This window comes from Hypanus sabinus, chromosome 11, assembly GCF_030144855.1.
Source record: "Hypanus sabinus isolate sHypSab1 chromosome 11, sHypSab1.hap1, whole genome shotgun sequence".
In the NCBI taxonomy this organism is placed as follows: domain Eukaryota; kingdom Metazoa; phylum Chordata; class Chondrichthyes; order Myliobatiformes; family Dasyatidae; genus Hypanus; species Hypanus sabinus.
Window position 1 is genome coordinate 77,100,882 of NC_082716.1, and position 27,964 is coordinate 77,128,845.

The following is a 27,964-nucleotide window of genomic DNA, read 5'->3' on the forward strand; positions in this document are numbered from 1 at the left end:
GACCAACGCTCAACATTTTAAAAACAGCTGCCTCTGCTATGCCATCAGATTTCTGCATTTCTCATGATAACACAAACAACTCTCATGCTCGTCCATTCAGAACATCTCATGTTCTCGCTATTTATTGCTACTTGTTTATATTTTCATTTGCACAGTTTGTTGTCTTCTGCACTCGCGATGAGCTTTCATTGATAGACACTATTCTACAGAATTGCTGAGTATGTGAACAGGAAAACGAATATCATGGTTGTGTATGGTGACGTATATGTAACTTGATAATAAAAATTACTTTGAACTCTGAACCACTTATTATTCATCTTTTGCATTACCTATTTATTTTTGTAACTTAAGGTAAATTTTATACCACGCCTTAAACTGCTGCTGCAACAACAGATTATATGACATATGTCAGTGGTAATAAACCGGACACTGATTCTGATCCTAAACACTCATCGATACACACCTCAATAAACATTAAAAAAAGGCATCTACTCCAGCTGTGCACTGCTGTATTGAAGCCTGATGTAATCTCCTGTCCTTTGTTGGTGCTCTCCCAGCAGTGATTAAACCTACTGTCGGCAAGCTCCCTGTGATGGCTGGGGTTGAGTGAGTTACGGGAGCAGTGCATCGACTCAGCTCTAAGATGCAGGGTTTAGAGATGCATCCTGGCTGGTGCAGTATGTGCAGATCATTGCTAAGGACGAGTAGTAGCTGCTTTACTCATTCAAAACTGTCAGGATTCCACTAACTACCTCACTACCTCCTGTCAGATGGGAGCCACCATCTTCCCCTCGCTACTGAACATATTTAAAAATGTGTTTCTTGTTCTCTTCTAATTCAGCAGCAAGGTATCTGCACACAAAGGAGGCACTATACACATATTAAATGTTATAAGAAACTACTTAATTAGGACCATATAAATTAAAATACAGACAAAAAAATTAAGTATCAAAAGAGACAAAATAATAGTTATCAACCAATCACTAAGGCACTCCACTTAATTTACTGCCGTTGGGAACTGCAAGTGCTCAACAATTTTTCTCCCTCTCTCCCTCTTAATGCCCTTGTCTCCATCTCCAGCATTTAGCACTAGTCCTGACCCAGCCTAAGATTCCCACTTGCATAAAGTAATTGTTCCTTTTATATCTTTCAAGATCCCTTCAAAAATCCATTAAAACAGTTACCCCAGCACTTTTCAAGCCAAATGTGTTTTTTTTTAAATATCATTATCTACTCCCAACACTGTAGGTTGGTACTCACACTAAGTTCTCAAAATATGGCTCTGGACTAGTTCTCTTGTTCATTCTCACCTCCCAGATTAACACCATTTGTGATAATTATTGGAATTGTAGCAGAGACAGCCAATCCATGGGCTGGACATCCTACCCTAAGATTTGGACTTCTTGAAATCAATGCCAGCACTTGTTCAAATAGCAGAACTCTCTCACCTTTAAGTTACAAGTTTGTGATTTGAATGAATTGAATGCAAAAATCAAACCCAATGTAAAGTCAAGTTTATTGTCATCTGCGCAAGTACATACGTTGAAACCTTACTGGCAACAGCATTACAAGCACGCAGCTTCATACAAATGGCACTCAGAAGAAAAATATTCATGGATAATTTTAATAAGAAAAAAAACATAATTAGAACAACAGAAAAGTCAATTGTGCAAAATGTTCAAAAGGTTAACGTTACTTATACTGAGGTAGTGACTAGGGTTGTAACGGTTGCCTCAAGAACCAAACAATTGAAGGGAAGTTGCTGTGCCACTTCAGGCTTCTTTCTGCTTGATGGTAGCAGTGAGAAGATGGCATGGCCTCGATGATGGAGATCTTTGATGAGGATGGTGCCTTCCTGAGTCAGCTCCTCTTGTAGATACTATCACTGTTGGAGAAGAACTGAGAAAATAGTGCATTGCTGGAGATTTGGATTTTGGGACATGATGTTAAACTGTGGCCTCATCTCCCTCCATCCTAAATGGTCACATAAGATCACAAGGTGCTGTCTCAAACAGCAGGGTATGGTATTTCCTGAGATCATGAAATGCACTATTTAAGTGCAAGTTCTCCTTTCTAAATAAGGGTTGTGATATAATAGGAATCTTATGACTTTAAATTATTTACAACCTTCATGATTATCTTGTAAGGTAATCTGTTTATGTGTATTTATCTGCAATTTGAACACGCTGACCTACATCTTGTGAGGTTGCTTTTGAGAAATAAGTCCAGGAATCTTGTGCTAGTGTTTGGTTCAGACAATGACGTTAAATCAAGCTGGATATGATTTCAGTCATGGGATTGCTCTGTATAGCTGCAACATTACCTCTTGGCTCCTAAACTCAATCCCATGATCGATGAAGGCCAATGCACCATAGGCCTTCTTAACCACAGAGTCAACCTGCACAACAGCTTTGAGTGTCCTATGGACTCAGACCCCAAGATCCCTCTGATCCTCCACACTGCCAGGAGTCTTACCATTAATACTATATTCTGTCATCATATTTGAACTACCAAAATGAACCACTTCACACTTACCTGGGTTGAACTCCATCTGCCACATTTCAGTCCAGTTTTGCATCCTATTGATGTCCTGCTGTAACCTTGGACAGCCCTCCACACTATCCACAACACCCCCAACCTTTGTGTCATCGCAAATTTACTAACCCATTCCTTCACTTCCTCATCCAAGTCATTTATAAATATGGTACCCAAATCATTTGAAATTAACATGCAGTTACAGCAAATAATTAGGAAGGCAAATAATAGTTTTGGCCTTTGTTGCAAAGGATTTAAATACAGATGTAAAGATTTCTTACTGAAACAATGTAACTTCATAGTGAGATGACATTTGGGCTACTACAGATACGGTCTCTTTAGCTAATTGCAATTGACTGGGTCAAAATAAGTGGCCAGCCATTCCAGACAAAGATAAAGAGAAGTTTCTTCAGCCAGAGAGCAGTGAATCTTTGAAATTTTCTACCATAGAGGACTCAGTTGCCAAGTACATTCAAGACAGAGATTGGTAGCTTTCAAGAGATGAAGGGAATCTTAGTGTAGGGAAGGGGTGCTGGACAGAAGATCAACAATGATCTTATTTGATGATAGAACAGGCACAGGGATGCAAATATTTTCCTCCAATGTTCTTATTTCCAATATTCACCCTGATCATCCCTCTTAAATATTTCTGCAACCACCAAGTTTGAACTTAAGGGCCTGCACTGAGTAGGATCATCCTAAAATAATCTTTTGAATAAGGATTTACTGTATATTATCATAGATCTTCCTCTCCCTGGGCAAGAGGGCAAGAGTGGTGCAGCTGGTCAAGCTACCTTCTGACTGCTCCAGAGATCCAGATTCAATGCTGATGTCCAGTGCTGTCGGTACGAGTTTACCTCTGGGCATTTAAATTACCTCCCATATGCCAATGATGTTAACTGGCCACTGTAAATTGCCCCTAATATGCAGATAAGTGGGGAGATAATGGAATTGGTGTAGGTTTAGTATAAATGACTATCTGATAGTTAATGCAGATTCAGTGGGCCAAGGAGCCCATCCTCTGCTGTATCCAAGAAGGCAGCAATGGACGACAGGTTACAGGGGCATCAATGCCCCTCATGGAGGGGAGGGTGCTCATTGTTACTTAAGCACAAGTAAGGTAGAGTCCATGAATGACTGGTCTGATCTCCTGTGTCCCGTTCCATAGTTTCTCACAAGCTGATGTTTGCGTGCAATTGTTCCTTCATCCCCACCCCATCACAGGGGTACGAAGCTACATATGCACTCTACTACAGAAAATTTGATGTAAGCTGGACCCTCCTGCAGAGAGCGGCTGATGGCTATACACAATGCAGTACATGGTGCATTGGCAAGGTTGCAATAAATCCTGCATGCAGCATTGCTAGACTTGGATAGGCTGTGCAATGTTCCAGCATGAATGCTGCACACCCTATCCTTTCCAGGATGGAAGTTCTGAGCTACCCCTTGACCCTACATTAATACGTGGTATCTGCTGGCTGATAACTCGGCATCTATTGGTGCACCAGATGTTCCTCAACATTTGGGATGATGATTAGCAGAAAGTCACATTTCTGTGGTGCCCACTCAGACTGCCGCTGAAATGGGTGCCAGACTCTTGCAGACTTACCAACAATCCCTAGTCCAGCAGATGTTGAGGAGTTTGGTTGTGGAGAGAGTGATATTGTAGGGAACGTTGGATGGTGGTGATTGCAGGGAATTACCATCATGAACACATCAGGGCCACTCCAACAACACCTTGCTGACATCCATCTCTCCAGTAAGCTCAGGTTCAAGCTAATATAATACAGTTCAAAATCTAGCCTAGGGCAGCTTGGGGTTATTCTCTAAGGTCAGATGGAGTTTTCACTACTGAAAGACAGCAGCCTTCCAAAGCCATAGATCAATCCAGGAGCACTGAAGAAGACATGAATCCATGAAAAGTAGGCACTTGGACACAACATATAAGTCACTGGCAGAGACTTGTCTGTAGAAGTGTCTAGTATGTAGACACTTGGGTGATATGTTGCAACTTTTAAAGACTCTGGTTAGGTCACATCTGCACTATTGCATACAGTCCTGGCGGCCCCACGATAAGAAGGATGTTGAGGCTTTTGAGAGGGTGCAGACGAGTTTTACCAGGATCCTGCCTGGTTTAAAGAGCATGCACTACCAAGAAAGGCTGGATAAAAATTGGTTGTTTTCTCTGGAACTGCAGAGGCTGAGGGGAGACCTGATAAATGTTTATAAGATTACGAGAGGCATAGATAGAGTAGATAGGGAATGTCTTTTTCCCAGGATTGAAATGTCTAATACCAGAAGGTATGCACTGAAGGTGAGCGGGGTAGGTTTGAGGGGGATGTGAGGGGTAAGGTTTTACTCAGAGAGTGGTGGATGCTTGGAATGCACTGCCTGGTGTGGTGGTAGAGGCAAACACATCAGAGGCTTTTAGGAGATGCTTGGACAGGCACATAACTGTAAAGAAGATGGAGGGATATGCACATGGGGTAAATAGGGCAGATTAACATTGGATGCTTTTGAGTTGCTTTCTAGCTGGTTTAGCACAACATTGTGGGCTGAATGGCCTGCTCCTGTACTGTACTCTTCCATGTTCTAATGATTTAGAATCTTTATTTGGTGATGATCTTTTTTCTGGTAGTTTGCCCAGAGTGGATCTTGAAATGGTGAGCAATGGAGGGAAGGGAAAATGTGGGCATTTGTATTTACAAATACAATTTTATTTACTGACCACACAATGAGATGCGTTATTCATGGATGTTGTACCAATAAACGAGTGTTCAATATTGTTCCCCTATTCCTCTTGTTCTGCTGTTCATCATGTACTTCGAGCAAGTGAGAATCGTGATGACACAGTACTTAGTAAACCATATTGCTAAGCATTGCAAGGCTGCTCCAGGGTGGTCCAGACTGCAAAGATGTTATTCAAGTCAAAGCTTTGTCTGTATATTTCATGCAGCAACCTATCATCCAATGTCCACATGTTTGCAAAGTAAGCAGTAGAGTCTACTATTATTGTTATGGTGGAAAACACTTGTTAATTGAAATCCATCCTTTTTCATTGTGCTTGTTCAAATATACATGGCACTTCAGACCTTTGCAGAAAGAGGCATTGTTGCTACTGCCAGGATTCTGGAGATTGACCTCAATTCGACTTTGTTTATCATTACTTACCACTGAGCATATAGGAAGCAGAAATCCTTTCATTTGCAATAAATTCTGAGTTGCCACTTGGCATTCCAAAATTCAACACATGGTATTCAGAGTCCCCCAGAAATCTGCACACTGAAGAGCCTTAACATAGATTTTCTCCAGTACTAACCTACGCTCAGTGTCTCGCTGCTGTTAAGTTGAATGATAGACAATAGACAATAGGTGCAGAAGTAGACCATTCAGCCCTTCGAGCCTGCACCGCCATTCTGAGATCATGGCTGATCATCTACTATCAATACCTGGTTCCTTCCTTGTCCCCATATCCCTTGATTCCCCTATCCATAAGATATCTATCTAGCTCCTTCTTGAAAGCATCCAGAGAATTGGCCTCCACTGCCTTCTGAGGCAGTGCATTCCAGACCCCCACAACCCTCTGGGAGAAGAAGTTTTTCCTTAACTCTGTTCTAAATGACCTACCCCTTATTCTCAAACCATGCCCTCTGGTACTGGACTCTCCCAGCATCTGGAACATATTTCCTGCCTCTATCTTGTCCAATCCCTTAATAATCTTATAAGTTGCAATCAGATCCCCTCTCAATCTCCTTAATTAATGATTTTCATTATGGTGACAATAGTATTAGCCTCTTCTAGCTTGCAGAAAATGAGGGTAACACACACAAAATGCTGGTGGAACGCAGCAGGCCAGGCAGCATCCATAGGGAGAAGCACTGTTGACGTTTCGGGCTGAGACCCTTTGTCAGAACAAACTGAAAGGAAAGATAGTAAGAGATTTGAAAGTAGGAGGGGGAGGGGGAAATGCGAAATGATAGGAGAAGACCGGAGGGGGTGGGGTGAAGCTGAGAGCCAGAAAGGTGATTGGCAAAAGGGATACAGAGCTGGAGAAGGGAAAACATCATGGGACGGGAGGCCTAGGGAGAAAGAAAGGGGGAGGGGAGCACCAGAGGGGGATGGAGAACAGGCAGAGTGATGGGCAGAGAGAGAAAGGAAAAAAAGGAGAGGGGAGAAAACTAAATATGTCAGGGATCGGGTAAGACGGGGAGGAGGGGCATTAATGGAAGTTAGAGAAGTCAATGTTCACGCCATCAGGTTGGAGGCTACCCAGCCGGTATATAAGGTGTTTTTCCTCCAACCTGAGTGTGGCTTCATCTTGACAGTAGAGGAGGCCGTGGATAGACATATCAGAATGGGAATGGGATGTGGAATTAAAATGTGTGACCACTGGGAGATCCTGCTTTCTCTGGCGGACAAAGCATAGGTGTTCAGCGAAACAGTCTCCCAGTCTGTGTCGGATCTCACCAATACATAAAAGGCCACACTGGGAGCACCGGACGCAGTATACCACACCATCCGACTCACAGGTGAAGTGCCGCCTCACCTGGAAGGACTGTCTGGGGCCTTGAATGGTGGTGAGGGAGGAAGTGTAAGGACAGGTGTAGCACTTGTTCTGTTTACAAGGATAAGTGCCAGGAGGGAGATCGGTGGGAAGGGATGGGGAACGAATGGATAAGGAAGTCGCATAGGGAGCGATCCCTGCGGAAAGTAGAAAGGGGGGGGGAGGGAAAGATGTGCTTGGTAGTGGGATCTCGTTGGAGGTGGCGGAAGTTACGGAGAATTATACGTTGGACCCGGAAGCTGGTGGGGTGGTAGGTGAGGACAAGGGAAACCCTATCCCGAGTGGGGTGATGGGCGGATGGGGTGAGGGCAGATATGCGGGAAATGGGAGAGATGTGTTTGAGAGCAGAGTTGATGGTGGAAGAAGGGAAGCCCCTTTGTTTAAAAAAGGAAGACATCTCCTTCATCCTGGAATGAAAAGCCTCATCCTGAGAGCAGATGTGGCAGAGACGGAGGAATTGTGAGAAGGGGATAGCAGTTTTGCAAGAGACAGGTTTGGAAGAGGAATAGTTCAGATAGCTGTGAGAGTCTGTAGGCTTATAGTAGATATCAGTAGATAAGCTGTCTCCAGAGATGGAGACAGAAAGATCAAGAAAGGGGAGGGAGGTATCAGAAATGGACCAGGTAAATTTGAGGACAGGGTGAAAGTTGGAGGCAAAGTTAATGAAGTCAACGAGCTCAGCATGTGTGCAGGAGGCAGCGCCAATGCAGTCGTCGATGTAGCAAAGGAGAAGAGGGAGATGGATACCCATATAGACTTGGAACATGGACTGTTCCACAAAGCCAACAAAAAGGCAGGCATAACTGGGACCCATGTGGGTACCCATGGCTACACACTTGGTTTGGAGGGAGTGGGAGGAGCCAAAGGAGAAATTATTGAGAGTAAGAACTAATTCCGCTAGATGGAGGAGAATGGTGGTAGAGGGGAATTGGTTAAGTCTGGAATCCAAAAAGAAGCGGAGAGCTTGGAGACCTTCCTGGTGGGGGATGGAGGTATATCGGGACTGGACGTCCATGGTGAAAATAAGGTGGTGGGGGCCAAGGAACTTAAAATCATTGAAAAAATTCAAAGTGTGAGAAGTGTCGTGAACATAGGTGGCAAGGGATTGAACAAGCGGGGATAAAACAGTGTCAAGGTATGCAGAAATGGATAAAATGAGTGTTTCCACTTCAGAATCAGAATCAGAATCAGAATTGGGTTTAATATCACTGGCGTATGTTGTGAAATTGGTGTTTTGTGGTAGCGGTATATTACAATAAGTAATAATAGAAACTATATCACAATGAGAAATATATGTATATATATATATATATTTTAATAAGTACATAGTGCAAAAAGAGCATAGTGAGGTAGTGTTCATAGGTCCATTGTCCATTCAGAAATCTGATGGCAGAGGGGAAGAAGCTGTTCCTGAAACCTTGAGTGTGTGTCTTCAGGCTCCTGAACCTTCTTGATGGGAGCAATGAGAAAAAAGCATCTCCTTAATGATGGATGTTGCTTTTCTGAGGCATCGCCTTTTGAAGATGTCTTCGATGCTTGGGATGCTAATGCCCATGATGGCGCTGGCTGAGTTGAGTTTACATCCTTCTGCAGCTTTTTTCAGTCCTGTGCAGTGGTCCCTCCATATCAGACAGTTATACAACCCGTTAGAACGCCCTTCATGGTACATCCATAGAAACTTGAGAGAGTCTTCAGTAACGTAACAAGTCTTCTCAAACTCATAATGAAATATAAGTGCTGTCGTGACTTCTTTGTAATCACATCAATATGTTGGGCCCAGGATAAATCTTCAGAGATACTGACACCCAAAAACTTGAAACTGCTCACCCTTTCTACTGCAGATCCCTTGATGAGGACCAGTGTACTCTCGACTTCCCCTTCCTGACATCTTATCCAATATGCATGTAAGTTTGCTGGTAATGATAGAATTAGGTTTTTCTGTACAGATAGGACGTAATCCAGGCAGCATCCTGGTAAATCTCTGCTTTCTCTCTAAAGCTTTTTATAATGAGGTGATAAGAACTGAACACAATACTCTATATGTGGTCTGACCTGAGCTTTACAGGGCTGCAACATTACCTCGTGGCTCTTGAACACCATCTCCATTATTCGAATAGCAATCTTCCCCAGGAGTGAGCGACATCCAATGGGGAACTTGCTAGGCCCCCACCATTCATGCAGCTGTATCCAGCTACTTTCTATCTCTGAGAAAGTTGTATGGAAAAATAAGATCAGAAATGCCTTGATGTGCTGAATCATATTAGGTGTCAATCTGACTATATCTGTATATCAGCAGGCCAAAGGGGACTTTTGTTCTCAACACACAATGCACATTAGTCATTCGGATGGTAAAGTCAATAGTATTGGAAATGTATAATAAATTTTATTGGCATATAGCTTACAAAATAAATGTGTGCTTCTGAAAATATATAAATTGCAAAGAATGTATTACATAATTGAACCATGATGATTTTGCTGAGTGATGCCCTTGAGTTTTCTACATAGTTCATTATATTGATCCATTGGTTAGCAAATAATTCATTTTAATTTAACTCATAACATGAACCATCCTACCAATGACCTTACTGATAAAGTAAAGAGTTCCTTGTGACAAGATGTTCCTGAGAAGACCTTTATCATGTTTCGATATTGTTAAATCTCACTGTAGACCCTTCTGCTTGATACATCGCTATTTCTATCTCTTCTTTTTCTGTATTCCTCCTGTGACGCTCCAAACAGACCATGATTGCACCTGTGATTGAGGCTACAATGATGCCACTGATAAATATTACAAAACCAACCACTACGAAAAATATATAGTCGAAGTAATCCAGAGGTGTGAGACAGATCTGCAATATCTTGTATAAGGCTCCAGAGACTGGGATTCCAACCATTGATTTTGGACTATAGCAGATAGTGTCTTCATGATCTGCGAATCAAAAGCAAATTATTTCCTTTTGTTTACTTGTTCACAGAATCACATCGAATCACAACCAACAATAACAGCATTAGATTAGAACAGGAGTAGGCCATCTGGCCCATCGAGCCTGCTCCACCATTCAATAAGGACATGGCCAATCTGGCCACGGCTTTGACTCCACCTACCTGCCTTTTCGTTGTAATCCTTAATTCCCTTGCTATGCAAACATCAACTGTGTCTTAAATATATTTAATGAGGTAACCTCCACTGCTTCCCTGGGCAGAGAACTCCACAAATTCACAACCCTCTGGGAAAAGCAGTTTCTCCTCATCTCCAACTTAAATCTATTCTCTCAAATCTTGAGGCTATGTCCTCTAATTCTAGTCTCACTTACTACTGTAAACAATACAAGCAAGAAAAGAAAATAATTTGTATGCATCTACAATTAGAACTTGTTCCGGGCTGAGACCCTTCATCAGTCTTGATAAAGTGCTTTGTGGTCCTCTGAGACAGAAAAAAAAAATCTCAACTCTGTCCTCAATGGCAATCCTTTATTTTCAGTGACATCTCCTCTTCCCCTGCCCCTTGTTCTCTCAAGTGGAGATCTTCTCCATATCTGGGCTATCAAGACCCCTCAGAATCTTATACACTTCCAAAGACAACTAGCGAGCTTGGGCAGCTCACAGATGGATGCAGGCCATGGATTCTGGCCATAGCAAGGCTTTCTAATTCTTACAGAAATTGTGCAATGTTGGCACAGCTTCACATATCCAGCTACCTGACTGCAATTCTGCCAGCTGATACCATATGTGTGCTGCACATCCTGCCCAGACTTCACACATTTTCCTTGTGATGATCCAAGCTTTCCGACTTCCTCACACTTCCCAGACGTAAGACCAGAAGACACAGGCGTAGCATTAGGGCCACTCAGCCATTAGAGTCTGCTCCGCCATTCCATCATGGCTGATTTAAGACAACAAGACCATAAGATATAGGAGAAGAACTAGGCTATTTGGCCCATCAAGACTGCTCCACCATTTCATCAGACTGTTCCATTTCCCTCTCAGCACCAATATCCTGCATTCTCCCCATAACCCTTCAAGCCCTGACTAAACAAAACTTGATCAACCTTGCCCTAAATGTACCCAATGACTTGGTCTCCACAGCAGCCTGTAACAACAAATTCCACAGATTCACCACTCTCTGGTTAAAGACGTTCCCCATCTCCATTCTAAGAGGACATCCCTCTATTCTGAGGCTGTACCCTCTGGTCCTAGACTTCCCCCACCAAACACAGGAAACATCCTCTCCACATCCACTCTATCAGGGCCTTTCGACATTTGAAAGGCTTCAATGAGATCCCCCCCCTCCTTCTTCTGAACTCCAGAGAGTACAGGCAAGAGCCAGCAATTTGTCTTCATATGGTAATCCTTTCATTTCCAGAATTATGCTTGTTAGCCTCTTCTGAACCCTCTCCAATGTTAGCACATCTTTTCTTATATAAGAGGCCCAAAACTGCTCATAATTCTCCAAGGCCTTACCAGTGCCTAATAAAGCCTCAACATTATGTCCTTGCTTTTGTTTTCCAGTTCTCTCAAAATGAATTTCATTTACCTTCCTCACCACAGAATCAACCTGCAAATTAACCTTTAGGGAATCCTGCACGAAGACTCTCAAATCCCTTTGCAACTCAGATTTTTGAATTTTCTCTCCATTTAGAAAATAGTCTACACTTTTATTTCTTCTACCAATATGTATGAAAATACACTTCTGACACTGCATTCCATCTCCAACTTCTTTGCCCATTCTCCTAATCTAAGTCCTTCTGCAGCTCCTGCTTCTCAAACCTACCTGCTCCTCCATCTTCTTTCATATCATCCACAAACTTGGCCCCAAAGCCATCATTTCCATCATCCAAATCATTGACATATGTCATAAAAAGAAGTGTTCCCAACACAGACCCTGAGGAACATAAGTGGTTACCAACAGACAATCTGAAAAGGCTCCGTTTATTCCCACTCTTTGCCAACCAGATGCTGCTTAATCCATGCTAGAATCTTTCCTATAATACCATGGACTCTTAACTTGTTAAGCAACCTCATGTGTGGCATCCTGTCAAAGGCCTTCTGAAAATCCAAGTAAACAACATCGACCAAGTCTCCTTTGTCTATCCAGCTTGTTAGATCTTCAAAGAAGTCCAACAGATTTGTCAGTTAAGATTTCCCCTGAAGGAAACCATGCTGATTTTAGTCCACTTTATCAACACCTCCAAGTACCCTGAAATTTCGTCCTTAATAATGGGCTCCAACACCTTCCCAACCACTGAAGTCAGGCTAACTGGCCTATAATTTCCTTTCTTCTGCCTCCCTCCCTTCTTAAGGGAAGTGCATGGAATGGGCTGCTGGTGGCAGTGGTGGAGGCGGAAACGATAGGGTCTTTTAAGAGACTCCTGGATTGATACATGGAGCTTAGAAAAAGAGAGGGCTATGGGTAAGCATAGGTAGTTCTAAGGTAAGGACATGTTCAGCACAGCTTTGTGGACCGAAGGGCCTGTATTGTGCTGTAGGTTTTCTATGTTTCTTAAAGAGTAGAGTGACATTTACAATTTTACAGTCCTCCAGAACTGTTCCAGGATCTAGTGATTCTTTAAAGATCATTACAATATCTTCAGCTACCTCTTTCCACACCTTGGGGTATAGAACATCTAATGTAGATTGTCTTATCTACCTTCAGGCCTTTCAGCTTCTCAAGCACCTTCTCCTTTAGAATAGCAACTGGACTCACACTCTCGGATTTTTGGCATACAGCTTGCATCTTCCACAATGAAGACTGACACAAAATATTTATTAAGTTCATCCACCAATCCTTTGTCGCCCAGTACTACCTCCCCAGCTTCATTATCCAGCAGTCCAATATCCACTCTCACCTCTCCTTTACACTTTATATCTGAATAAAACTTATGGTATTCTCTTTTGTATTATTGGCCAGCTTACTGTCATATTTAATCTTTTCTCTCCTGTTGTTTTTAGTTGCCTTCTGTTGGTTTTTAAAAGCTTCCCAATCCTCTAACTTCCCACTATTTGTTGCTATATTATATGCCCTGTTTGCTTTTATACTGGCTTTGACTTCCCTTGTCAACCATGGTTTGTCTTCCTGCTTTTGGAATACTTCTTCTTTGGGATGTATCTATCCTGTGCCTTTTGAATTGCTCCCAGAAATTTCAGCTGTTTGTGTTCTGCTGTCCCCTCCAATCAACTTCTCTTCTCCCATGTGCCTGTAATTCCCTTTACTCCACTGTAATACTGATACACCTGACTTTATCTCCCTCTCAAACTGCAAGGTGAATTGTATCATATTATGATCACTCCCTCCTGGGGATCCCTTTACTTTTAGATTTGTAATCAAATCTGTTTCATTGCACAGTACCCAATCCAGAATTGTCTTTCCCCTAGTGGGCTCAACCATAAGCCACTCTAAAAAAAAATATCTCCTAGACATTCTACAAATTCCCTCTCTTGGGATCCAGCATCAACCTGATTTTCCAAGTCTACCTGCAAATTGAAATCCCCGATGACCATTATAACATTGCCATTTTACATGCCTTTCCTATATTCCATTGAAATTTATATCCCACATCCTGACTACTATACAAGGGAGCTTTATATAACTTCAACCAGGATCTTTTTTCCCTTGCAGTTTCTTAACTCTACCCATAAAGATTTCATTTTTTTCCAGCAGAGCCACCCCACCCCTCTGCCTACCCTTTTGATAAAAGGTGTACCCTTGGATGTTAACCTCCCAACTATGATCTTCTTTCAGCCACAACTACACGATGCCCACAACATCAAACCTGCCAATCTCTAACTACACTACAAGATCATCTGCCTTATTCTGTATACAGCGTACATTCAAATAAACTGGGGACTTCAGAAGAGTAAGATAAGGAAACACACATCAGAATTCATACAGAGATCAGAAATGGAGAGAGTGAACAATTTCAAATGCCTGGATGTCAATATCTTTGAAGACCTAACCTGGACCCACAAATCGATGCAGCTATAAAGAAGGAACCACAGCAATTATATTTCATTAGAAGTTTGAGGAGTTCTGGTATGTCATCAAAACAACTTGCAAATTTCTACAGATGTATTGTTGAGAGCACTCTAACTGGCTACATAGCTATTTTGTATGGTGGAGGGCTACTGCACAGGACCGAAGAAAGCTGAAGAGAGTTGTAAACTTAGTCAGCTCCATCATGGGTACCAGCCTCCATTGTAACCAGGACATCTTCAAGGAGCAGTGCCTCAGAATGCCTGCATCCATCATTGAGAACCGCCACCACCTAGGACATGTCCCCTTCTCATTGTTACCATCAGGGAAGAGGTACAGAAGCCTGAAGGTACACAGTCAATGATTCAGGAACAGCTTCTTCCCTTCCACCACCTGATTTCTGAATGAACAGTTAACCCACGAACACTACCTCACTACTTTTTTTTAAATTTTCTATTTTTGCACTGCTTACTTAACTGATATATTCACTATAATTCAGTTGTCTTTTCTCCTCTATTATCACGTATTACATTGCTGCCACAAAGATAACATATGCTGGTGGTGTTAAACCTGATTCTGATTTCTGTATTCGGTATTCATCACCCTTTTTGATTTTGTATTTTGTCCCAAGTTACACTTCATCTCATCCCACTGACTCCAATCATCTACCTGCCTATCCTCACATTTCCACTACACACCGCATTAACTTGTATACCAACTTCCCCATCCTCATTACGTCAGTCTGGCTCCCACTACCCTTTAAACTCTCCCCAACAGCTCCAGCAAACTTGCTCATATGGATATTACACCTTGCGTTCAGGTGTAACCTGCCCTTTTTGTACAGGTAATACCTTCCCTAGAAGAGATCCCAATGATCCAAAAATCTGAAACCCTCCCCCCTGCATCATGTCCTCAGCCAGTAATTCATCTGTACTATCATCCTATTCCTATGCTGACTAGCACATGGCACCGGGAGTATTCCAGAGAGTTCTAACTGCGAGGCCCTGTTCTATAGCCTTTTCCCCTAACTCCCTTTACTCACTGAATAGAACCTCTTCCCTCCTTCTACCCATGTCATTGCTGCCAGTGTGTTTCATGACCTCTGGCTACATCCCCCCCCCCCCCGGAGAAACTCCTGGAGCCTAGCACCTGCAAGGCAACTCATCATCGTGGCTTCACTTTCACAGCTACAGTATCTCCTGTCCATCCCCTTAATTATTGAGTCTTCTATACCTAGCACTCTGCCTAAATTTACCTCTCCCTGCAGAGCCTCAGAGCCGTCCACAATGCCATTGACCTAGCTACTGCTGCTGCTGTGCCTTGCTAGGTCATTTTCCTTTCCAGCAGGATCCAAAGGGGCATACTCGTTGCTAGGAGGAAATCGGCACTGACCTCTTACTTCCCCACCCCCATTTCTCCCGATGGTCTTCCATCTACTGTCTGAAGCCTGCATTCTGGGTGTGATCACTTTAGTAAAATATTCATTTATGAAGTTTTCAGCCTCCCAGATGGTCCTGCGTATATCTAGCTCTAGTTCCAGTTCCTTAACCTTGTCAGTCAGGGGTTGAACTCGGGTGCACTTCCAATTCCTGCAGATGTAGTTATCAGGGAGACAGTTTGGTACAAAATTCCACACCTCAGAAGAGGAGCATTCTGTCTGCACTTGTTATGCCTTTAGCTTCTCAAACTTGAGTTCTAGCCTGTACCTGTTCTCCCCCAAGCCTGACCACTCTAACACAGCCCATTCATAAAATGGCCACTCCTCTCAAACCCCACTTCTTTTTATTATCCTTGCTAATTAACCCTTGTTACCATTAATCCAGGTAATCTCCTGCTGTGCAAACAAATCCCACTGAGCCCCGTTCACTTTCTAAAACTGGCGCTTAAAGTCCACGTAGAACTGTTTCCAACTCACACCATAATCTCCCACTTCGCAGACAAGTCCCGACAGGCTCCACTTGTTTTTAAAACTGGCGCATAAAGCCCACGGAAATATTTCCAACCCACTCTGCGATCTCCCGCTCTGCAGACATGCAAGTTGGTGGGTTAATTGGACTATGTATATTGCTCCTTAGTGTCTAGTTTAGAGGATGTTGATATATATCTGGAGAGAATAAGTTAAAAGGAAAGTTAGAGAGGGAATGGGATTGCTCAGTGAGCTAGTATCAACCCATAGTGGGCTGAGTTGTCTCCTTTAATGCTGACTATTGCTTGGCATTTGTGAGTCACTTGCTACTCAACACCTTCATGGCTAAATATTGTCCAGTACCTGCTGCATGTGAATGTGGACTTCTCCTATCTGAGGTTTTGTAAATGACACTAAAGGCTGCACTACAAATAGTGAATGACCCTACTACTAATCTCCTGATGAGAAAAGGTTCAAATATGCAGATACTGTGTTTTCGAATGTGTGTGATCGGAACAAGAATCTTTCTGAAGTAAGCCTAGCAAAACCTACTAGTGTCAAGGATTAGACAAGACCAAATATATAAAATCACTCATATTATTAGCAGGTCACCATGGTAGCAGATAGATTGAGTAATTTAAATTTCCCACATTTCAGTGAGCTGACTAATCTGTTTCTATAGCAACTCCTCAGTGAATTGCTGATTAGCTATCTCCCAGTCTAGGAGCAATAATGCAACTGCAGTTTCTGCACCCCCATCACTATAATGCCTGCACGGCCCTTGTCAAAACTCATATGCTCTAGTGAAGGCTTTAGCCAGTTCTTGAAAATTTTTGTGTGGGGAATTTGACTGAGTTTACTGCTCTTTGCAATAGTTGGTTTACCTCCACTCCAGCACTTTCAAAGGACCATTAACCAGTGCATGATCTCACCTTGAGATTAAACAACATATTTTAACGTTGACCTATTATTAAGATGAATTTGAATAATATTTGTGAACGATAAACAAAAATTTTTGACATACCTTTTACATGTATTCTGGATTAGAGTCATAGGGCACAACTACACAGAAACAGCCCCTTCATCCCACTTAGTCCATGCCAAACTATTATTCTGTCTGGTCCATCGACCTACACCTGGACAATAGACCTTCAAACCCTTCATGTACTAATCCAAACTTCTCTTAAGTGTTGAAATTAAACCCACATCCACCACTTTCACTGGCAGCTTGTTCCACGCTTTCACCGTATTCTGACTGAAGAAATTCCCTTTAAGCATTTCACCTTTCACTCTTAACCCATGATCTCTAGTTCTAGAGTGAAAAAAAAGCCTGCTGTCATTTACCATATCTATACCCCTCATCATTATATATACGTCTATTCAACCTTTCCCTATAACACAAGTCCTCAAGAACTGGCAACATCCTTATAAATTGTCACTCTATTCTTTCAATTTTGTTGCTATCTTTCCTGTAGGTAGGTGACCAGAGTGCACATTAGGCCTTGCCAACATGTTCGACAACTTCAACATAGCATCCCAACTCCTGTACTCAATACTTTGATTTATGAAGGCCAATGTGCCAAAAGTTCTCTTTATGACACTATCTACTTGTGATGCAATTTATAAGGAATTAGAAATCTGTATTCCCATATCCCTCTGTTCTACCACACTCCTCATTACTGTACTATTAACTTTGTAAGTCCTATTCTGATTTTGTCCTGTCAAAATGCAACAACTCACATTTGTCTACATTATTCCATCTGCCATTTTACCTCCCATTTTTCCAGCTAGTCCAGATCCTGCTGCAAGCTTTGATAATCTTCCTTGCTGTCCACTATACCCCCAACCTCAGCATCATCTGCAAATTTTCTGATCCAGTTTACCACATTATTATCCAGATTGTCGATATAGATCTATATCAATAACAATGAACCCAGCATCAGTCCTTGTGGCACAACCCTGGTCATAGGGCTCCAGTCAGATAGGCAACCATCTACTACCACCTTCTGGCTTTTCCTGCTAAACCAATGTTAAATCCAATTTTCTACCGCATCCTGAATGCCAAGTGTCTGAACCATCTTGACCAGCCATCCACGTGGGACTTTGTCATCCTCAAAATGATTGTTGAAAAGTAAAAAAGGAGTTCAACATACCAAATATATGTTTGACTCATGTCAAAATGTCAGGATTAGAGCTTATGTTGGAGAGAAATTCCCCAAATATAGTCACTGTACAGCTGCTTACTTGAATACAAGTACATTCAAGATTACAAGCCCATAGGCCCTCCTGAAAAATGAAACAGATCTGTAATACTATTTTTATGCTCAGCAATTTATCTGTTTGGTACTTAATCAGTCAATAGTCAGAAGATAAACAGGCAATCTCATTTTGGCACTGCCAACTGAAATTACATTTTACTTAAGGATTTAATTGTATCACCAACACATAATAAACATCACTCTCCCAAGAAATGGATGAATAGCAAATATCAGAATATGTGCAGAACTCAATATGTTGTTCAGTATTTTTCTGTTTTTGTTTATATGAATATCTTTTCTGTAGGTGGTATTATCTATTTTTTTATAAAAAGGAGCCAATAGCAAGGCCGTACTGATTTATTTTGGTTAGTTGGCACTGTGGGGGAGTTAGAACAGAGAGTGCCTGTACTCTGTTAATGTAGTTCATCACCACAAAACAAATCAACCCTGAAGGACAAAGCCTGCAATTTCAATACTGTTTGCTGATCTGTTTCTTTTCTAGAATGTCAAAGATGGTTGCATTCTTAGATCATTATACATAACTGGCAGCAAGTCTGCAGCACAGCCTTCTGTGTCTAAATTTCTCTACTGAATAACAGGATGCTCATAAACACATAAGTGAGGTACAATTGATCATTTCTTCTTTCGACTGAAATATATTCTACAGGTACAAGATATTAATCATGTCGAACTTGGTATCACCTCACCTTGGTATTCAATAAGATTGTTGGAAAACCTTAAATCAGTTATATCTTCCCTTTATTTTTATCCTAACCCTTCACCAGAAGCAACATAACCCTTTCTCTATTTTCATTGGACAACTGAAATTTTGAGCATTTCCTCTCTTTTTTTTCTTTACTCTCTCATGTAACAAAAACAACTCATTCAGTCAATTGCACTTTGTCTGCTCGCTTTTGGGCCAGGTCAAATCCTGTATGGGCCTGAACCAGCTTTTTAATTATTTTTTAAAAAGTTAATCTAGTTTTGTTTCTCTTCACACAATTTTAATTCAATTATTCAGATTTCTGCTAATTCAGTCATTCTCACAGCTATTAGTCTTAAAATCAACACAAAATATATCATTTATGAACTTACCAAAGTTATACAAGTACAGATTTTTATGCAGATTTTGAGACTGAACCTTGCATGGAAACACTGACTCAGCAATTTAATCCTGCATTGACATTCCCAGAGATTAACAGGCAAATACATGGACTTCAATCCATGAACTCCTGTTATTTTCTTTGGTTACCATATTTTCTAATATACTCAGGAATATGTCTGTACTGCACAATCTGTTATGTCATCACAAATAGTAGATAAAGAGCTTAGACTTGCTTTTGGAAGTCAAGAAAGGCGTATTATACATATAGTTTATGATCCTTTACATAGGGTGCTGGTTACTTTTATTAATTAACCAAGAATATTACTAAATTTTAAAATGACCTATTCCTATATGAAGATTACACCAAATATCTATTTGTAAAATTAAAGTTTTTGAGTGAAAGTCCAGATTTGAAAGTAGACATATTAATAACTGCCACAAGATTCAATGATACGATAACATAAACCTTAACTTAAATAGAAGGAAATAAGGAAGGTTAAAATAGAACTTAACAATGAAGTTTACAAGTTACAAGTCTACCTTTTATTAAGTAGAGCAAGACAGCAAAACTATTGTAACATATTAAAACTGGAAGCTTTTTAAAAATGCTTTTACAATGAAGCAGTTCTGCTCAGGTATACATAGAAAAAAGTTTAGCAAATATCTACATCAACAGTTCCCAAAGCCATGCCTGGACTATTATTCTGCAAAGGGACAAAGATGATAAAAGGTGTGCTAATCACCCTAAGTAATATTATTGTATCTTTATAATGCACCAATCATTGTTTTCACATGCTCTACCCCCTCTCCAAGCCTACACTACACCATTTTGGCTGAAGAACTTCTCAATATGAGCCACACAATTGATTAGAAATTACACCTCAAAGTGCTATTTCCTGCCATGTATTTCTCAATAAAGCTCTAAAGATCATTCGGAGATTAGCTTTCTAAGATGAGGAGCCTAATACAGATCTGATACTGGAAATTATATTGTTCTCTTCTCTGGATGCTTCCATAGCTTGAGACAATCTCTTCTTTCTAGCTTTGCATTCAGTAGGCAGAACTGGATGCAAAGCTAAAACTTCCACGATGCTCTTTGAAGATCCGTTGACATTGATTACTGTAGTTATCTTGCTTAGTGTTTTATTATCCTTGTGGTTTACTACTCAGCCAAAATGCCAGATGATGCCCCTCACAAAGTGCTGGGGAAACTCAGCAGCTCAGGCAGCATCTATGGAGGAAAATGGACATTTGCTCTTAACCTGAAACATCTACTGCCTATTTCCCTTCCATTGAGTTCTTCCAGCATTTTGTGTTGCTGCAGATTTCAGATCTGCAGTCTCTTGTGAGTCCATATTTTGCAGCAGATTGCCCATGCCTATGCAGTTCTTCCTAATTCATTCTAGTTCTGCCACATTTTTGTAGAGTACATCTCATATTCCCCCCTTCTATCTGATGAGATCCTAATCTAGCTGAAATTCCATGCAAACTGAAACCTTCATTTATTTTTACAAACTTGTTTAAACCCAGTTTGGGGGAAGGGGGAAGTGATTTGCTCAGTTCCTTTTCTTAATTGTTGTGCAAAAATGTGAAATATGCAAAATTTGCAGCATAAATGTCAGTCTGGATCTGAAAGACAGAATACATTTTTCTCTAAGTTTCTTCATCAGAACCAAACAAGTCCATTCTCCATTTCATTGGAAGGCTAAAACTTTGGACTTCACTGCCACTTTTTGTTAATTTTTTTCCTGATGAAAACAAATCTGTTTATTCAATCAATTACATTTTGATCTGTTCTAAGGTAAAATCCAGGAAACATAGAAACTTAGAAAACCCTCAGCACAATATAGGCCCTTTGGCCCACAAGGCTGTGCCGAACATGTCCCTACCTTAGAAATTACTAGGCTTACTTATAGCTCTCTATTTTTCTAAGCTCCATTTACCTATCCAAAGGTATCTTAAAAGACCATATCATATCCGCCTCTACCAGGGCTGCCGGCAGCCCATTCCACACACTCACCACTCTCTGAGTAAAAAGCTTACCCCTGACATCTCCTCTGTACCTACTCCCCAGCACCTTAAACCTGTGTCCTCTTATGGCAACCATTTCAACCCTGGGAAAGAGCCTCTGACTATCCACACGATCAATACCTCTCATCGTCTTATACATCTCTATCAGGTCACCTCTCATCCTCTCCTGTCGCTCCAAGGAGAAAAGGCTGAGTTCACTCAACCTATTCTCATAAGGCATGTTCCCCAATCCAGGCAACATCCTTGTACATCTCCTCTGCACCCTTTCTATGGCTTCCACATCCTTCTAGTAGTGAGTCGACTAGAACTGAGCACAGTTCTCCAAGTGGGGTCTGACCAGTGTCCTATATAGCTGCAACATTACCTCTCGGCTCCTAAACTCAATTCCACTATTGATGAAGGCCAATACACCGTACACTTTCTTAACCACAGAGTCAACCTGTGCAGCTGCTTTGAGTGTCCTATGGACTCGGACCCCAAGATCCCTCTGATACTCCACATTGCCAAGAGTCCTACCATTAATGCTATATTCTGCCATCATATTTGACCTACCAAAATGAACGGCTTCACTCTTATCTGGGTTGAACTCCATCTGCCACTTCTCAGACAAGTTTTGCATCCTATCAATGTCCTGCTGTAACCTCCGACAGCTCTCCACACTAAGCACAACACCTCCAACCTTTGTGTCATCAGCAAACTTACTAACCCATCCCTCCACTTCCTCATCCAGGTCATTTATAAAAATCACAAAGTGTAAGGGTCTCAGAATAGATTCCTGAGGCACACCACTGGTGACTGACCTCCATGCAGAATATGACCCATCTACAACCACACTTTGCCTATAGGCAAGCCTGTTCTGGATCCACAAAGCAATATTCCCTTGGATCCTATGCTTCCTTACTTTCTCAATAACCCTTGCATGGGGTACCCTATCAAATGCCTTGCTGAAATCCATACACACTACATCTACTGCTCTTCCTTCATCAATGTGTTTAGTCACATCCTCAAAAAATTCAATCAGGCTCGTAAGGCACGACCTGCCCTTGACAAAGCCATGTTGACTATTCCTAATCATATTACACCTCTCCAAATGTTCATAAATCCTGCCTCTCAGGATCTTCTCCATCAACTTACCAACCACTGAGGTAAGACTCACTGGTCTATAATTTCCTGAGCTATCTCTACTCCCTTTCTTAAATAAAAGAACAGCACCTGCAACCCTCCAGTCCTCTGGATCCTCTCCCGTCCCCATTGATGATGAAAAGATCATTGCCAGAGTCTCAGCAATCTCCTCCCTCACCTCTCACAGCAGCCCAGGGTATATCTCATCTAGTCCAGCGACTTATCCAACTTGATGCTTTCCAAAAGCTCCAGCACATCCTCTTTCTTAATATCTACATGCTCAAGCTTTTCAGTCTGCAGCAAGTCTGCACTACAATCAACAAGATCCTTTTCCATAGTGAATACTGAAGTAATACTCAAGAACCAGCTTTTCAAACTATTTATTTTTACACATTTTGTTTCTCTTCATAACTTTAATTCAAGCATTTAGGTTTCTCAGTCTCTGCTAATTCAGTCTTGCAACTGTTAGCCTTGAAGGCAGCACACAACAGGTAACTTACAATCTCTCCAAAATTACATAAACACAGATAATGATACAGATTTTGAGACTGAACCTCACCTGGAAAAGTAACTTTGCTTTCCTTTAACCACTGACTCAGCAGTCTAATCGTGCATTGACAATCCCAGGGATTACCAGACAAGTACACGGATTTTAGTCCTTGAAGGCCTCGTATTAAAGAAACGTTAAAAAATGAGAGACTATTGTTTCTGAGATCAAGAACCCGAAGTCCAATGTTTGTCTCAAAGGCGCCCCGGTACACTTTGCTTATGTTGTTATTATTGACCTTCAGCACGATCAGGTTAGTTAAACTTTCGAACGTCGTCGAGCCAATTTGTGTCAAGGCATTGTAACTGAAATCTAAATAAACTAGCTTTATGCCAGAGAGGAAATCCAGCTTTGAAATCTCCGATATTGCATTGTGGCTACAATCCAGGTGCACCAGATCAACGAGCAGATTGAGTTCCAGAGAATTGATTTCGGAGATACTGTTGTCTGAGAGATCAAGGTGCCTGGTGTTTAATGGAAGGCTTTCTGGAAAAGCATTTAAACCTTTGCCTTTGCAAGTTACCTTGAAAGGTTCGCAAATACACATAGATGGACAATCAGCAGCCAATGTCACTCCCATTAACAGCAATTTCCATAGCAGTCCCTGCGGCTCTCTACGATAAAGGAACATGTTGATAAGATGTTATCCAAACCGTAACTCCATTGTTAATATATAAATTATAGGTGCAACATTAAATCTGATATTTTAATATGCATATACATATGTTTTAAAAAAGTTTGATTAGGCGGAGACCTCAATCCATTGCAACAACTAACTAGTCATGACTGAAGGCAGAAATTGCTTCGTACCTATATACTGCGGAAGGGCTAACCTGATGAAAGAGATCACCCTGAAAGTTAAGAAGCGTTGGCAGCTAAGCCGCTAACCGCGATGAAGCCCTTGATCTAATATCAACGCAGTTGCCAGTCAACGCATTTGTGACGTCCTAAATGTAACAACTGTCTTAAAGGAGAAGTCCAGAAACTACGCCTGTCAGCAAGACAGATGTCGCACTGAGGCCCGGCGGCAACTCTCAGACACCTCCTCTGAATAAGACCCCACCCCTCCCCCGGACCATCGCAAGACTGTCTCCAACACCATGAACTCTGGGGAACGCCCATAGCCACCAAGCTCATAGTCCCGTTATCCCGTACCGCTTGCTTCTCCTCCCAAAGCAAGATCCACAAGCTGGGCTGTCCGGCAGGCCTATGGGCTGTGCCGGCTCCTGCTGCATTGAACTCGATTCCATTCTATCACCCTTCGTTCAGTCCCTTCACACCTTCATCCGGGACAGGATCTCCTCAGTAACTTTCAGTTCCCTGCCCCTAACCGCCTAATTTTCTTCATGGATATTCAGTCCCTACACTCTTCAATCTCTCATCAAGAAGGACTTAAAGCTCCCCGCTTCTTTCCTAACTAATAAAACCAACCAATTCTCCTCCGCTACCACCCTCCTCCGTCTGGCAGAAGTGGTCCTCGCACCTTCAGCTCCTCCCACTTACTCCGGACAGGAGGGGTACAGTAGTCATGGACACCCACATGGGTCCAGCAATGCCTGCCCTTTCGCTGACGACCGCATCATGCACTCACACTGAGCGCGTCAATTTCATCAGCTTTGCCTCGAACTTCCACCCGACCCTTAAATTCACTTGGGCAATTTCTGCCATCTCCCTCCCCTTTCTCGATCACTCTGTCTCCATCTCTTGAGACAAACTGTCAAGCGACATTGTTCATAAACCTACCGATGCCCACGGTAATCTTGACTACATAGCACGGCTTCTTAACGTGCCTCCTGTAAAAATGCTATTTCCTTCTCTCAGTTCCTTCGCCCCCGCCGCATCAGTTCCCGGAATGAGGCCTTCCCTTCCAGGACATTAGAAATGTCTTTCCTCTCTAACGAGCGGGGTTTCCCTTCCTCCACCATTGATGCGTCGTTGCGGGCAGTGGAGTGAGCCGGGAGTAGAGTGGAGACCTAAGGGCTTTGGCTCAACGGGCTTCGGCGGAACCGGGTGAGGCGAGGAAGACCGGAGCTGCAGAGCTCTCACAGCTAGTTGCTTGGTAAGTAGTCCTGCTTCCTTTTACACTTATAACTTTAAAAGTATTGTTAAATAGTGTGATAGTTAGCTGTATTGGGGCAAAGCGTTCTTGCATAACTAATACTAGTACATTAAATTAACTATCTAGCATGGAGCAGGTGATGTGTTACTGCTGCGAGATGTGGGAACCAGTAGACCCAAATGAGGGACATGGCGACTACATTTCCAGCAAGTGTTTGTTGCTGGAGGAACTCCAGCTTCACATTGATGAGCTGCAGTCCGAGCTTCAGACACTGCGACACATCAGGGAGGGGCAGAGTTACCTGGACTCTGTGTACCAGGAGATAGCCACGCCTAATAGATTAACTAATGTAGATTGCAGTCAAGCACGGGATGGTGAGCTATGAGTGAGGAAAGTAGGGGAATCCAGGAGGTAGAACTGGAGGAGATGCAGGCCTTGCTCTTGTCCAACAGATTCGAGGCTTTAACTCCCTGTGAGGGCAGGAGCGGGGACTGTGGGGAGGATGAGCAACCTGACCTTAGCACCATGGAGTGGGGGGGCCATTCCAGAGGGGGGAGACAATAGAAATGTTGTAGTAATAGGGGACAGTATCGTCAGGGGTATAGATGGGGTTCTCTGCAACAAAAAGCGAGAGTCCCGAAGGCTATGTTGCCTGCCTGGTGCCAGGGTTAAGGACGTCTCTTCTGGGCTGGAGAAAAACTTGCAGTGGGAGGGCGAGGATTCAGTTGACTTAGTACACGTTGGTACTAATGACATAGATAGGACAAGGAAGAAGGTTCTGTTACAGGAATATGAGCAGCTAGGGGTCAAATTAAAAAAACAGAACCCCAAGGGTAATAATCTCTGGATTATTACCTGAGCCACGAGCAAGTTTGGCTAGGTTAAATAAAATTAGGGAGTTAAACGCGTGGCTCAAAGACTGGTGTGGGAGAAGTGGGTTTTGCTTCTTGGGACACTGGCACCAGTACTGGGACAGGAGAGAACTGTTCCGGAGGGACGGGCTTCACCTGAACCGGGCTGGGGTTAGTGTCCTGGCGAATCATATAACTAGGGCTGCAGAGAGGTCTTTAAACTAACTAGTGGGGGGGAGGATTCTAGAGAGCAAATAATTAAAAAGACAATGGAGAAGATAATGGATGTAGGTAAAAGTGGAGGAATAAAAAGACAGAGTGTGTCAGGAGGGGAAAGAATGTATGGAGATAAGCATAAAGTTGTACAAAAGGAAAAGATAGGAAATAAGTGTCAAACATATTTGAAAGTCCTTTATTTGAATGCACGTAGTATTAGGAATAAAATTGATGAGTTGATGGTACAAATAATTACGTATGGTTATGATATTGTGGCAATTACGGAAACATGGCTGCAGGGTGACCAGGACTGGGAATTAAACATACAAGGGTATTTGACAATTAGGAGAGTCAGGCAAGAAGGAAAAGGAGGTGGGGTGGCTATGTTAATAAAGCAAGAAATCACTGCAATAAAACGAAATGATATTGGCTCAAAGGATCAGGATAATGAAACAATTTGGGTAGAAATAAGAAATAGTAAAGGGAAAAAAGCAGTGGTGGGAGTAGTCTATAGGCCTCCAAACAGCTGTAATTCAGTTGGTCGGAGCATAAATCAGGAAATAGTTGGGGCTTGTAATAAGGGAACAGCTATAATTATGGGGGATTTTAACTTTCATATTGACTGGACTAATCAAGTCGAACACGGCAGCCTTGAAGAAGAGTTTATTGAGTGCATTCGGGATGGGTTCCTTGAACAATACGTTACTGAGCCGACAAGGGGGCAAGCAGTCTTAGATCTGGTCCTGTGTAATGAGACAGGACTAATAAAAAATGTCCTAGTAAAGGATCCCCTTGGAGTGAGTGACCATAACATGGTCGAATTCCATATTCAATTAGAGGATGAGAGGGTTGGATCTCAAACAAGCGTACTGAGCTTAAATAAAGGAGACTATGATGGTATGAGAACGGAATTGCTTAAGATGGATTGGGAAAATAGATTAAAGTGTAGATCGGTACTTGATCAGTGGTGTATATTTAAGGAGTTATTTTACAACTATCAAGAAAAATATATTCCACTGAAGAAAAAAGGGTGTAAAAGAAAAAATAGTTATTCGTGGCTAAGTAAAGAAATAAAGCAAAGTATACGACTAAAAAGAAAGTTATATAAGGTAGCTAAATCTAGTGGGAAGATTGAAGATCGAGAAGCTTTTAAAGATCAGCAGCAAATAACAAAAAGATTGATTAAGAAGGGGAAGATAGATTATGAAGGTAAATTGGCGAAAAACATAAAAGCAGATAGTAAGAGTTTTTAGTTACATAAAAAGAAAAAGGGTGGCTAAAGTAAATGTTGGTCCCCTAGAAGATGAGACCGGGAAATTAATGGTAGGGGACATGGAGATGGCGGAAACGCTGAACAAATATTTTGTATCACTTTTTACAGTAGAGGACACTCAAAATATCCCAACACTGGATAAACAGGGGGCTCTAGGGGGAGAGAAGCTAACTATGATACTTGATAAATTAATGGGACTGAAGGTGGATAAATCCCCTGGACCGGATGGCTTGCATCCTAGGGTCTTAAGTGGACATGAGGCTAGATTTAGATCAGCCATGTGATCTCCTGGACCAGTTTTCAATAGCCTGGATGGGTCAGAGAGGAATTTTCCAGATTTTTTCTCCTCAATTGGCAAATTGTTTTTTTTTCCCCCGGGTGATCACATGGGCTTGGGTGGGATGAATAATAAAACAAAATGGGCGGCATGGTGCCCTGTTGGTTGGCACTGTTGCCTTGTGGGATTCGGTGAAAACTAGAGTTAAGATTGGATCAGCCATGATCTTGTTGAATGGCGGAGCAGGCGA

At 42.0% G+C, this 27,964-nt stretch overlaps 1 protein-coding gene across 3 annotated transcripts in view; it reads right to left on the bottom strand.

Moving 5' to 3' along the window:
• Positions 1-23,985, bottom strand: part of LOC132402132 (leucine-rich repeat-containing protein 52-like) — a 62,442-nt gene extending 38,457 nt beyond the window's left edge. The window contains exons 1-3 of one of the 3 annotated variants that reach the window (XM_059984755.1): positions 23,849-23,985; positions 23,051-23,652; positions 8,458-10,028 (exon numbers count right to left, since the gene is read on the bottom strand). In XM_059984755.1, the coding sequence (XP_059840738.1) occupies positions 9,736-10,028; positions 23,051-23,618 (861 nt within the window). In that variant the 5' untranslated portion in view covers positions 23,619-23,652; positions 23,849-23,985 and the 3' untranslated portion in view covers positions 8,458-9,735. Of the gene's footprint in view, positions 1-8,457; positions 10,029-23,050 lie in introns of those variants that run through there. The other 2 variants (XM_059984756.1, XM_059984754.1) reach the window with 2 other exon arrangements.
• Between the last annotated feature and the right edge of the window lie 3,979 nt (positions 23,986-27,964).